Source organism: Galeopterus variegatus, unplaced genomic scaffold (assembly GCF_000696425.1).
Source record: "Galeopterus variegatus unplaced genomic scaffold, G_variegatus-3.0.2 Scaffold124, whole genome shotgun sequence".
Taxonomy (NCBI): Eukaryota; Metazoa; Chordata; class Mammalia; order Dermoptera; family Cynocephalidae; genus Galeopterus; species Galeopterus variegatus.
In genome coordinates, this window is record NW_007726235.1 from 889,184 (window position 1) to 901,469 (window position 12,286).

Sequence of the window (12,286 nt, forward strand, 5' to 3'; positions counted from 1 at the left end):
GCATAAAGCAGGCCTTAAACTCCTTTGAAGGCAACAGAAAGTAATAATATTAGGCACTTGTAATTTTAGAGTTTAAATCACCATGTCTTAGGAAAAATACTTTAGAAAAGTGTATTTGAATTTAATGTTTCTTTCCCAGAGTTTTCACATTGAATTATTTATTCTTAACTCCAATGTGCATGAAATACTTAGAAAAGCAAATAATTTTAATATTTTAAGCATAGGTGTGCTCTGCAGATCATATATATTCTTCCTAGAAGAGAAGTATCTTTTAAAGGACAGCTCTCTACACTTTATACTCCTCTGCACACACTTATTTCATTACATTTTGTGCAACCTAAAATTGTAGCTATAAAGCTATTTCGGGCATGCTTTTTCCAGAACCTTGTAAGAATCAACAGGAGCATAATTTTAAGCTACAGAAGTGCAAAATAAGCACAGAATCCTAGCTACCATAAATAAAAGGCCAGAATTCTAACTTTGCAAAAAGACATAATTACTAGCAATGGGGGGGGGGGGTAGGGGAGGGCATGTGAGGACAAAAAGCAAAAAGTAGAATTTTATTGGGCATTTCTTCATACTTCTAAATTTGTTCTCTGAACTTTGTTTCTTCTCAGAAATGGAATTCTGTGAAACCCCTCACACTCTGTGCTCTGGCTACCAGACGGACATGCACAGCATCTCTCAGCACGGCTACCAGTTGGAGATGGGATCTGATGTGGACACAGAGACAGAAGGTGCTGCCTCACCTGACCATGCACTGAGAATGTGGATAAGGGGAATGAAATCAGAACATAGTTCCTGTTTGTCCAGCCGGGCCAACTCTGCATTGTCCTTGACCGACACTGACCATGAAAGAAAGTCTGATGGGGAAAATGGTAATAAAACTGCCTATACTGTTTAAGTAAAACACAGAGGAAGCACAGTTACTAGCTTTTCTTTTGTTTTCCTTCCCCAAATCTGCCCATGTTTTATTTAACATGCAAAATGGAGATGCAAGTTAGCAGAGTCCCGTGGACAAAATGTGCCTAAATATCTGTCACGTAGATACATTTATTTACAATGGTAGACAAAATACGTTTCATTTCTGGTGAACCCTCAAGGGAGATAATCTCATATAATCAGCAATATTGTGCATGTCTTATTTATTACTCATCTTTTATTTTCATCTTTATTTTCCAGTGCAATACTAGTGGGGTTTATTATAGAAAGTATTCATTTCATGTACTTTGGGTTTATATCAATATATGAACGATGAGATGAACAATTGTATAGCGAGCATACTCTGTATGTGCTTTCTGTTTTAATTCAGATTAACCTGTTGATGGTACAGACAGACATATTCAAATTAACCAGCTTAGACTGAAATGATTTTAAAAAACAGAAGTTAATTAACATCAGCCATTTGCCAGGCAATAAGTACTAACAGCAGTATCACTGTATTGCAATTATATATATATAATTACTATATATATTACAATATATACTATATATATATATATTTGCAACTTTTAGAAAAGGAAAAGGTTTATCTTTTTGATTTGTTGGAAAGTGGGTAATTGATTTTATTTCTACTCTTTTGTGTCTATTGAAGAACAAAACTCTTTCATGAAAAGCACATTAATGCTTATTCAGTACATTAATCTAGTCCTTCCATCATTCTGTTTGTCTAAATTTCATAGATCCCCATCACCATGCCCATAAGGCCTAGTCTGTTAGCAGTGGCTAATTAGTATTTTCTCAGGTGGCGGAGGGCAGCCAACCGCCCTGTACCTAAAGCTTTTTCTATTCTGTCCTCTTCTGCCTCCTTCAGCCCAAAGGGGACACTGGCCACAAGGATATAATCAGGAATGAGCAGTTGCCCACTAGTTAGAATATCATCTCTTAAATGATAGTCCATAACACTTTGAAATATCACCAAATATCTTTGGGGTCTTGATTTTTTTTTTTTTTTTAGATTATTTTCATGTATATGTGTGTATTGCTGAGTTTGGCCAACAGTGTAGTAGGTAAAGTACGGAAACAAGAAGGAAACATATTTTGTGTACACATGCATATTCATTTAAGTGAAAGAGCATTAGGATGAAAGGAGATCTTGGCCTGGTCACTACAGTTTTCTGGGCTTCATCTGTTGATCAAGAAAAAAATGACCAAAATCATGTAAAATGATGATCTCCTGTATTGCCAAGACATCTTCTCCTTCATCTCACTCCTGACATAGGAATTTACAGCGAGTTTACTGGGTTGAAACATTAAAATAAAAGGAAGAAGTATCCCCAGCAGGCTCTACCATTCTTTTACCCCTGCAAGACCCTCAGTATGAGGTATTTTTAGGGGGATGATGAAAATATTTTAGACTTAGATAGTGGTGATGGTTGCACAACTCTGTGAAAATACTAAAAAACCACTGGATCACGTACTTTAAAAGAATGAATATTATGATATGTGAATGACATTTCAATCAAATTTTTATTTAAAAGAAAAACACCACTGCATAAAGGGTAAGGGTTAAAGTTTGAGGAATCCCAGATCACTTAGACAAGGAATAATTAGTAAAATGTTTGCTGTTACAGGTTTTAAATTCTCTCCTGTTTGTTGTGACATGGAGGCTCAAGCTGGGTCTACTCAAGGCAAGTATTTCCAGATATTTGACCACCAGTTATTTTTACCTTGTTCCATTCTTGAACTCACTCCACAAAGTGGAACCCTGCCTCTTTGACAAATAACACACAGGCCTAATCAATGAATCTGTCAGAGATTAGTTCAATGGCAGCTTATTGGTTTGTTTTCCCTTGGAAAACTTCATGTGTATATGTTGGTGGTAAAGAGGAAGTGATGAGAGATCTGGGGAGAAGTACAAGACAGGATTTCAGATGGGATGGGAAAACAATTGATTTAGCATGGGGGCAGAGATTGAAATCAGGTTGGGTTGGGTTTGGCTTCATGACTTCCTACATATCTACCATTTTTTGCATGGCTCCAACCATTAACTCAGTATAGTTCAGATATCATCATAACTTTCTGATGCTGCTAGCAGATGGCCTTGTTCTTTTCCTCCAGATGCTCCCAGCTTGGCTTTAGAATCACACTTTATCTATGTCATCAATTACAATTAACACTTTTGAACAGAAAAAAAATATTGTTCATTTCTTTCTGAAAACCTGTATTTATAGTGTGTCATTCCTCAGCTAGGGGACATTGGTGTTCCTTTACTTTGGCCTTCATTGTGCTCATTGGGTTTTGCCCCCTTACAGAGGGATACTGAAAGCAGCATTTGTAAATAATTTTATTAACTCAGTCTGTGCTGGGGCCCTTCTCAAACACCTATGGTTAGATGCTCACATCCCACCACAGGGCAATGACTCAAAATTGGAAGGGGGCTGACATATAAAGGTTTAGAACAATACTTGTAACATGTAAGTACAACATGAATGTTCAATGTTATTATTGGATTCACATTTCCAAACATACTTTTTATATCTTTATCTCATTTCACCCTCATGACCAATCTGTGAAACAGATTCTATTATCATCCCCATTTTACATATGAGGGCATGTTAAAACAACTCAGAAACCAGTTAGCTAAGTGCAATACATTGTTTTCCAAATAGACATTTTTTCCTCCCTTGGATCACATATGAATGTAAGATGTGAACTTGAGAAACTTTCCATTGCTCAGCTTAGAGTTCTGTATGTCTTACTCTGACTCCTGCAACTATTTTCAATAAGGAGTAAATAATTTGGGATCTTATTTATGACCTATGGTAAGATTTCACCAATGTGGATTCCATAACTTTTCAATTGATGATAACTAGGCCTAGCCTCTGCCTTTAGCATTTCCACACATTCCTGCAGAGGAGGTCTGAGTTGAGATGAGAGTGTAAATGGTTTTTCCAAAAGCATGCTAATTTGAAGAAACAAGTTATTTTCAATAAATTGAATTTGATGTTTGTTTCCCATTGATCTCTCATCTATTCATGAAAGCATGCCTAGCAGGGCATCTATTTTATTAATTTAAGTTTGTATATGTTATATTTGAAAAGAGTAAAACCGCCTAAAATATTTTTTAATTTATATGCTTCACTATCTCAGACTCCACACCACTCCATCCCTGTGCCTCAATTAGTGTCAATGACATTTTATTTTGTTTCTGTCTTCACATACTTTCTGGTTTTTAGATTAATGATAAGGCAATGGGCACAATATCATGGACCAGCTTGGACAATTTATGTATCACTGCTATAAATATGGGATGAAAGTGAAGATAGGGTAATTTGGGTAAGCTGTCCAACTGAGAAAGATTCTAAGAAGTGATTTCAAAGACACTTAAAATTCTGTCTATCCCAAGAGTATGACTTAGGTTTTCTACTTACATTTCCAAAATCATGTCTGTAAGGACTTGATTATTTCATTTCATTAATTGGTCAAACCTTTCAGAATGTTTTTTTTCATCCTTCATCAACTCTATTTGGTTGCCCTTAATAGAATTTAAGTCTCTGACATATTACAACCCATGAAGAATTATAATGAATACCCCTCAGCTTCAGCATAGAAACACTTGGTCTGAAAAGCCTTGAAGTACAGGGAAAGGAAGCCAGAAGGGGATCTGGATTTCAAGGCCTTCATAGGGGTATCAGAACAATAATTCATTGTGTTTTCATTCCCTCAAATTTGCCCTAAGTAAACTCTTCATAATCTATTAATGCTTAATTATATATTATGAAAAATGCAGATTCACTTTAGTTAGCTTCATCCTGGGACCTATGAACAGCCAACATCTGGGTGACACTTTGATATCAATCATCATGCTTTATTCATTCTGTCCCTTCCCCACTCCCATTTCACCTTACTAACAACATTACTATTCATCATAGGCTAATGCTAGAGTTGCATATTTCCTATCCTCACAATGGTTGTTAATAAACAATAGACTGAAACCTACTTAAAGACAGGGCTTGATTTATTTACTGGTCGATACTTAACCGTGGGATCCGGAGCACAGTCGCTACTAAATAAATGAGAAATTTGCATTGCTCTGAGGGGAAAATTAAACTGAGAGATATTTTTGTGGATCTTCTCTGATCTTGTGCAACTCTTACAGGGATAGAAATGCTAAAGTGGGTCAGATCTCTGGTCATCTAACACACAACTCTGCTCTGACAGGTTATCCAATGGGTATTTCTTAGAAGAGTTTAGCAGTCCTAATTGAGCATCAAACTCAGTGATTAGCATATCCCTCAATTACTAAATTTGACTGTATGTTGAACTGGAGGAAAACACTATCTCATCAGCTAAATTTGAATAATCAATTCCAAGAATGCATTTTTCACATATGGCCTGAATGAAACAGTTGGATTACAAAGTGTGAAAATGAATTGTTTACCAAGAAGCTAACTGGAGAGAAATAGGTAGAGAAAAGCACCTTTAAGTGTCAAAGTGTAAATCGCAAAGAAATTATTTATAGTTGTAGTCTTGATGATAATATTTCTGTGCAAGCAATATTTACTGAGCACTTACTCTTTGCCAAGTTATGTACTGAGGACTGGGGACATATAAAGGTGAATAATACATAATCCCCAACCTGAAGAAGTTTAATCCAGTGGGAGAAGTTGATGCCCTATTAGTTAGGATTGTTTATCACAGGTAACAGAAACCAACATGAACTAGCTTAAACAAAAACAAATTGCTTCATGGGACTCAGGGCAAGAATGCGGCTAGATCACAAGAAGAGTCTAGATCAGAAGAATTGCCAGGACTTTGCCTTTTGCTTTTGAACCTATTTCCTCAGCCCTGTCTCTGCAGATTGACTTTCTCTAAATCTCTATCCATAAAACAGGCATAAAACCCCATAGAGTTTCCCAGTTTATATCTCTCTGTTCAGGAAAGAAGCTAAGATTAACCACATGTTTCTTTTAGTGCCATTTCTAAATTCCAAGGAGACAGAATAATTTTCCCAGCTTGAGCCAGATATCTACCACTGGTCCTGTGAGCTACAGTCAGATGATAAGGTCAGTAATTCAAATGTAGCTTTCTGAGAGCCCTTTTGTTTGATTCTGGAAGCAGTTCCCAGTGCAAAGCAGTCAGTGTCAAGTGGGTACATATACCCAAAAAGGTCTACTAGAGAGGATAAAAAGCTAATTTTAATACAATTTAGTTAGTACCGTGATAATTATATGTGCAGCTTGCCCTAAGAGCACAAGGGATAAGAAACCATTTATTAAAGTAAAAGTGACTATATTAATACAATCTAAATAAACAATGTTCTCTGTATGGTGAGTGGTTAAAAACAGCTATAGTATAAGATAGACCTAGATTTGTGCCCTAGTTCTGACACTTACCTGTTGTGTGTCCTTGGACGGGTAACTAAAGCTCTCCAAGCCTCAGTTTCTTCATCCATCAAATGGAGACACTACCTATTTCAAAGTTGGGGGGGGGGTTGTTTCTTTTTCGGTGAGAATTAAATGAAAAAAAGTTATATATATAGCATTTCACAGTGTGTCTGTTATAATTAAATACTCAATAAATGTCAGATGTGGTTATCTATCACTATTTATTTATTATGCACATATTGTGGGATAGGTGCTATAGGGTGAAGTCTGTGTTGTCAAGGATTAGAAAGACATGCAATATGGTTTCTGAAACATCTGGTGTCCCAGGGAACTCTGTAGCCCAGCAGAGTCCAGCCTACTTTCTGCTCATTTCAAACTAGGTGAAAATACTTGCACTTGTCTTATCATAAAGAATACATTTCAATTGTCAACAGTCTTGTTCTCCTAAACATAGAAGACAGAGAGGAAATTCACTAAAACACTTCAGACCTGGGTGAGGGTTAACTTGTTTTATGGTATTTCCTATTGTCATCATATAGTAGTCCATTAAGGTAGAGCTGGGATTTCAACTACTCAGAAGCCCTGCTGATTTCCATGATTGTTGGGCAGCTGAGCTCCCTATGTGCAGCTCAAGAACTTTAGAGGTAAGGGAATATCTGATACACTCCTATAACAGCCAAGAAATCCATTAGTACTGCTCCCTATTGCTTCTGTACTGCATACCACAGAAACTTGGTAATATGACATGTGCTACCAATAAACAACATACCATCATAGCCATGCATATGCCGTTCTTAGACCCTAAACTGCTTCGAGGGAACATCTGAAGTTGTGAAAAAATGGTTAGCCTAACACCTGGGTTTCTTGAATGGCATGTAATACTTATACCAAAATAAGGAGTCATTCCTTCTGATATTTGACCATGTGGGGCCATTCATGTACATTTAATGGAGGGAATTTGTTTGTTTTACGTTTCTTTACTTTGCTATTGTTTGTTTGTTTTCCCCCGGTAGTACAAGTTATACAGGACACGTCGATAGCAGTGATAACAGTTCCTCAGGAACCATATGAATGTCGAAGAAAGTGTGTGAAACAATGTGATGACTTGATAATAGCTTTGGCAGGAGCCTTGCCATATAACTGACGTCCTAATGGCTCTGGTGGACCCATTAGGCAGGTATGAGATAGTGCAGTTGACTTTGTAACAGCTCCTTTGGAGATGTTACACTATCAGAGGAAGTGTGTAAGTCATTGGGATTACTTTTCGTGTGGGTGAGACACTTCCGTGGTGACTGTGATACTCTTACAATTGAAAAACATTTTAATGATATTGAACTTCAAGCTATTATTAAAGTAGATATAACAAGCTCATATTTTCTTTCTCAGTAGGTAATTTTCAACTAGTTTTTTTTTGTTAGTATTAAAGTAATATCAGCTGGTGGTTTAAAAATTAAAACCGTAAAAACAGAAACAGATTTGACATGAAAAAGTAAAACATTTTTCTCCCACTTCCCCTTTCAAGTGCCACACTTGAAAGATAGTGTTAATGGTGTATTATGTATGATTCCCAAAACTGCATGTACAAATGGGATCACATACTATAGAAATTCCAGTAACTTTTTCCAGTTCATATCATATCTCAGGTATTTTCCCATGTTTGCAGCATAGATCTGCCTCATTGTTTTTAATGGTTGTATAGTATTCTGTTTATGTATGTACCATTTTTTATTTAGCCACTTCCCTGATGATGGACATCTAGGTTTCCAGTGCTTAATATTAAAAATAGTGCTGCACTTAACATACATGTACACGTCTTTTGCACACCTCTTGGATAATTTCTTAAGAGTGGAAATGATGAGCCAAGGACATGTGCATTTAATGTTTTTAATAAATATTACCAAGTTTTTCCCTTAAAAAAGAACTACCACTTTATCTTCCTACTAATGCTATATGAAAAGTGCCTGTTTTACCCTATCCTTATCTATACTGGCAATGATGAAAAACATTTCTAATACCCAGTCTGCTAGATGAAATATGGTATCTCTTTATGCTATTATTTTGTATTTATTTATGAGTGAACTTGGCCATCTTTTTATATGTTAATGGCTCATTTGCATCTCTTCTTTTCTGAATTGCCTGTTGACATGCTTTGCCAGCTTTTCTATTTGAATTTTCTCATTTTCTTATTAATTTTTCAAGAATTCTTTATATATTAAAAGTAAAACACCCTCGATCACATATTATTCATTTTTCCTAGTTTGTCATTTACCTTTTGAAATAGGTTTATAGGGAGTGTGTGCATGTGCATGCATGTGTGTAGAGCTTTACATTTTTAAGTGGCCAAATTCAACCATTTGTACTATAGATGTATATACATATATTCTTGCTAGCAATATTATAATCTTCCTGATTCCAAAAGTAAACTGCTAAAAAATTATTTTAATTTAACAAAGAATATAAATATCCACGTACAAATAATAAATGTAAATATATTGTATGCATGCATGTGGTACTTATCATAGATACATTTACATGAAAACAAACTTGAATGTAGAAGTTAAATGCAGTATAAATAATATAGATATTAAAATAAATTAGTATTATTTAACTTAGTCTTTGGAATTGATCTTGATAAATTATTTAGTCAGTTACTTCTTTAGTACATTATATAGTGTGAAAGAAGCCAAAATGAGTTAATGTGCTTACAGAGATAGCTTATCAACAGATTGAGGAAAAAAGCTTAGAAAATGCACAAAAAAACCATGGTGGAGCCTACATTCACTAGAAATTAAATGAGTACTATCATCTGATTTTGAAAATGATGCTTCAATTGCTATAGTTAGAATGTAAGCTTTTGGTTTTTTGGGGGGTGGGTGTTGGAGGGTTGGGAATGGTTTTGTGTTAAGCCATTCATGTTATCTTGTACTGTTTATCTTTTAACTTTTCATATACGTTTATGAGATTGCTGGTCAGAGTTAAATTTGTTTGTGTATGTATGAAGTGAAACGTAGAATAGCCCACAATTTGAATGCATGCAGTTGAATTTTTATTTTTTCATATGTCCTACTTGATTAATTTTTAGAATAATAACTTTAGAGAAAAGTGAAATCATACTGGCTATTTCAGAAGTGAGTTGACTATCCTTTTAGTGAGTTATTTTGTTACAAAAGTAATACTTTCTATTAAAAAGATTATTAAAGAAAATTGTGAAATTACTGAAAAGTAGGGAAAAAAAAACCCTAAAGTCTTCCCACCAAATAGAATATCAGTCATATTTTCTCAGAATTAACATCTCTTCTTTTTTTTCCTGTGTGTCATGTTACCCTTATAGGGATTCATACAGCCTGATATTTCACTTAAATTAAAACACAATTTTCATGTTACCAAGTCTTAATTAGATGTTATTTTTAATATATTAATTAGGTAAATGTAACATAACTTAAGTAACTACCTCCTAATTTTGGATACTAATATTTCCTGTACAGTGTTTCACTAGCATAATAATGCTACCATACACATTTTTGTAATCAAAACTTTGGTTTATTTCTGATATCTTCCTTACAATAGATTGCTGCAACTAAAATTACTGGGCTCAAGGATACTTTCATTAAGTCTCAAGATATATATTATCAAATTGTGTTCAAATTCATACTGCCCCATTAGCAAGGCATTACAGTGGCCATTTCATTATATCCTCACTGGTAATAGATAATTTACTTCAAAATATTTTGTGCTAATTTAAAAAATATATGATTGTTATTTAAAATTGCATGTCATTCATTAATTCTGGAATTGAGCATTTTCTCATCTTTTTCCTGACATTTTCTCATTTTTTATTTTATTGAACTGGACTGATTAAGAAAAGAAAAAAAAACTATATTTCATAAGAAACCTAGAACTGATTAATAAATCCAAGAGCCAATTCTTGCAGGTGGGGGCAATGAAATAGATGACACAATCAAGAAAAAGAGAGAAAAGAAGAAATGAGCATGTCAAAATAACTGAAGATACAGAGGAAAGCAAGTTATTTATGAGAGACTACTTTATGTACTTCTTTTAAAATACATTCAAAAACCTGATTGGAATAATTGATTTAATGGAAAAATATATAAATGATCAAAACTGGTCTCAGAAGAAAAAGAATATCTAAACTGTCTAATTTCTGCAATAGAAATAAAATTTACAAAGAACCACCCAAAGCAGAAAAGTAGCATAATTAGCAGGCAATATTTGCCAAACCGTTAAGGAACACGTCTTTCCAATGCTACTTAAATGGTTTCAGAGTATAACAAAATAAAAACTTAATCTTTTTAAATTTGGGGGGAAGCCAGAAAAACATTATCTAAAACTGAATAAGAAAGCACAAAATAAACCCACAAACCAATTTTATTTGTGAGTACTGATGCGAAATTCTTAAATAAAATATTAGCAAATGAGATCCAGCAATACTTGTACATTAAAAGAATCCTCTACAACTAAGTACAGTTCATACTAGATATGCAAGGATGGCTGAATTTTAAGAATTCTGTTATTCTAATTTACCATATGAATAGATCAATATAGATAAACCATATGACAAATTGCAGAAATGCTAAAAAGTCATTTGATAAAAACCAATGTTTTATTTTACAAACCCATAGTATTTACTGTCTGCCAGACAGTGTTCTAAGTATTTTACAAATTTGAGTTTAATTCTTACAATCACTCTGTGGCTTAGGTACAAATAATATTCTCATATACAAATGAGAAAACTGAGGCACAACAAGGATAGGTAAAGTCATTTAGCTAGTAGGTGGCCAGGATTCAAATCCAAGCAGTCTGATTCCAAACCCATGCCTTTATACATTATACTATACAGCCACTCATCAATTTCTGATAGAGACCCTTAATATATATAAGATATACATATATACCTTTATATATGTGTATGTATATATATATAATTCCTTAGCATGAGATCACGTAAAAAACATAAAATCCAGTTTTATTATAAGTGTGGAAGTTCTAGAGAAATTTTTATTAGCTTCAAGAACAAAACAAGGAGGTCCACTATCACCAACTACTTTAAGGTTATTATGAAGGTAGCAACTGTCACCACTAATAAAAAGACAGAAATAAGAGAATAAAATTAGAACAATGAGGCATAATTATTATTTGCAGGTTATATAATTGTATATCTTTAAAAAATCTAAGAAAACTGATGAAGAAACTAATATAAGCAATAAGAGAATGCAGTAAGCTAGTTAGGGACAAAATTAGCACACCAAACTAATAGCTTTCTTCAACACAAACAACAACCAATTAGAAAATATAGTCAAATAAATGATCATGTTACAATAGCAACAATGACAATCAAAATGCCTAAGAATAAACTAGCAAAAAGTACAACACGTATACAAACACACACACACACACACAGACACACACACACACACACACTACAGTGCTATTGAGGAACATAGAAAAGAACATAAATAAACAGAAAGCCATACCTTGTTCTTGGATAATAAGTCTCAGTATCATAAAAGTCTTCCCTAAACTAATTAATCTATAATTTTAAAATGACCATGATTTTAAAAATATTTTATATTTTTATATATATATATATCAATTGGCCTTGTAAAAACCCTGAAATACTGGCTCTAATATTCAATTGGAAAAAAACAAACATACAAGAATACTTTGAAAATATATGGAAAAAATGTGACGCAGTGATGGTAGGTTTGCCAGATATTAAAATATATTTAAGTTCATTGTAAGTAAACTAGTGTGGTGCTAGCATATGCATAAACAAAGTGTTAGAATGGTAAAGGAAGATGGAAATGGACCCAAATACAAATCGGAGTACGGTATATGACAAAGATAGCATTTTGGATTAATAGGAAAAACACGAATTGTTTACAACAGATGTTGAGGCTAGCCATCTAGAAAACAATAAAGTTGGTTTCCTACCTCAG

The 12,286-nt window shown here is 34.1% G+C and overlaps 1 protein-coding gene across 1 annotated transcript in view; it reads left to right on the forward strand.

Annotated features, from left to right (window-relative positions):
• Nucleotides 1-12,286, forward strand: part of LOC103603762 (teneurin-1-like) — a gene marked incomplete at its 3' end in the record, with an annotated part of 204,865 nt that overhangs the window by 68,424 nt on the left and 124,155 nt on the right. Inside the window, exons 2-3 of the mRNA XM_008588343.1 lie at nucleotides 618-878; nucleotides 2,574-2,630. Of these exons, the coding sequence (XP_008586565.1) occupies nucleotides 618-878; nucleotides 2,574-2,630 (318 nt within the window). The remainder of the gene's footprint in view (nucleotides 1-617; nucleotides 879-2,573; nucleotides 2,631-12,286) is intronic.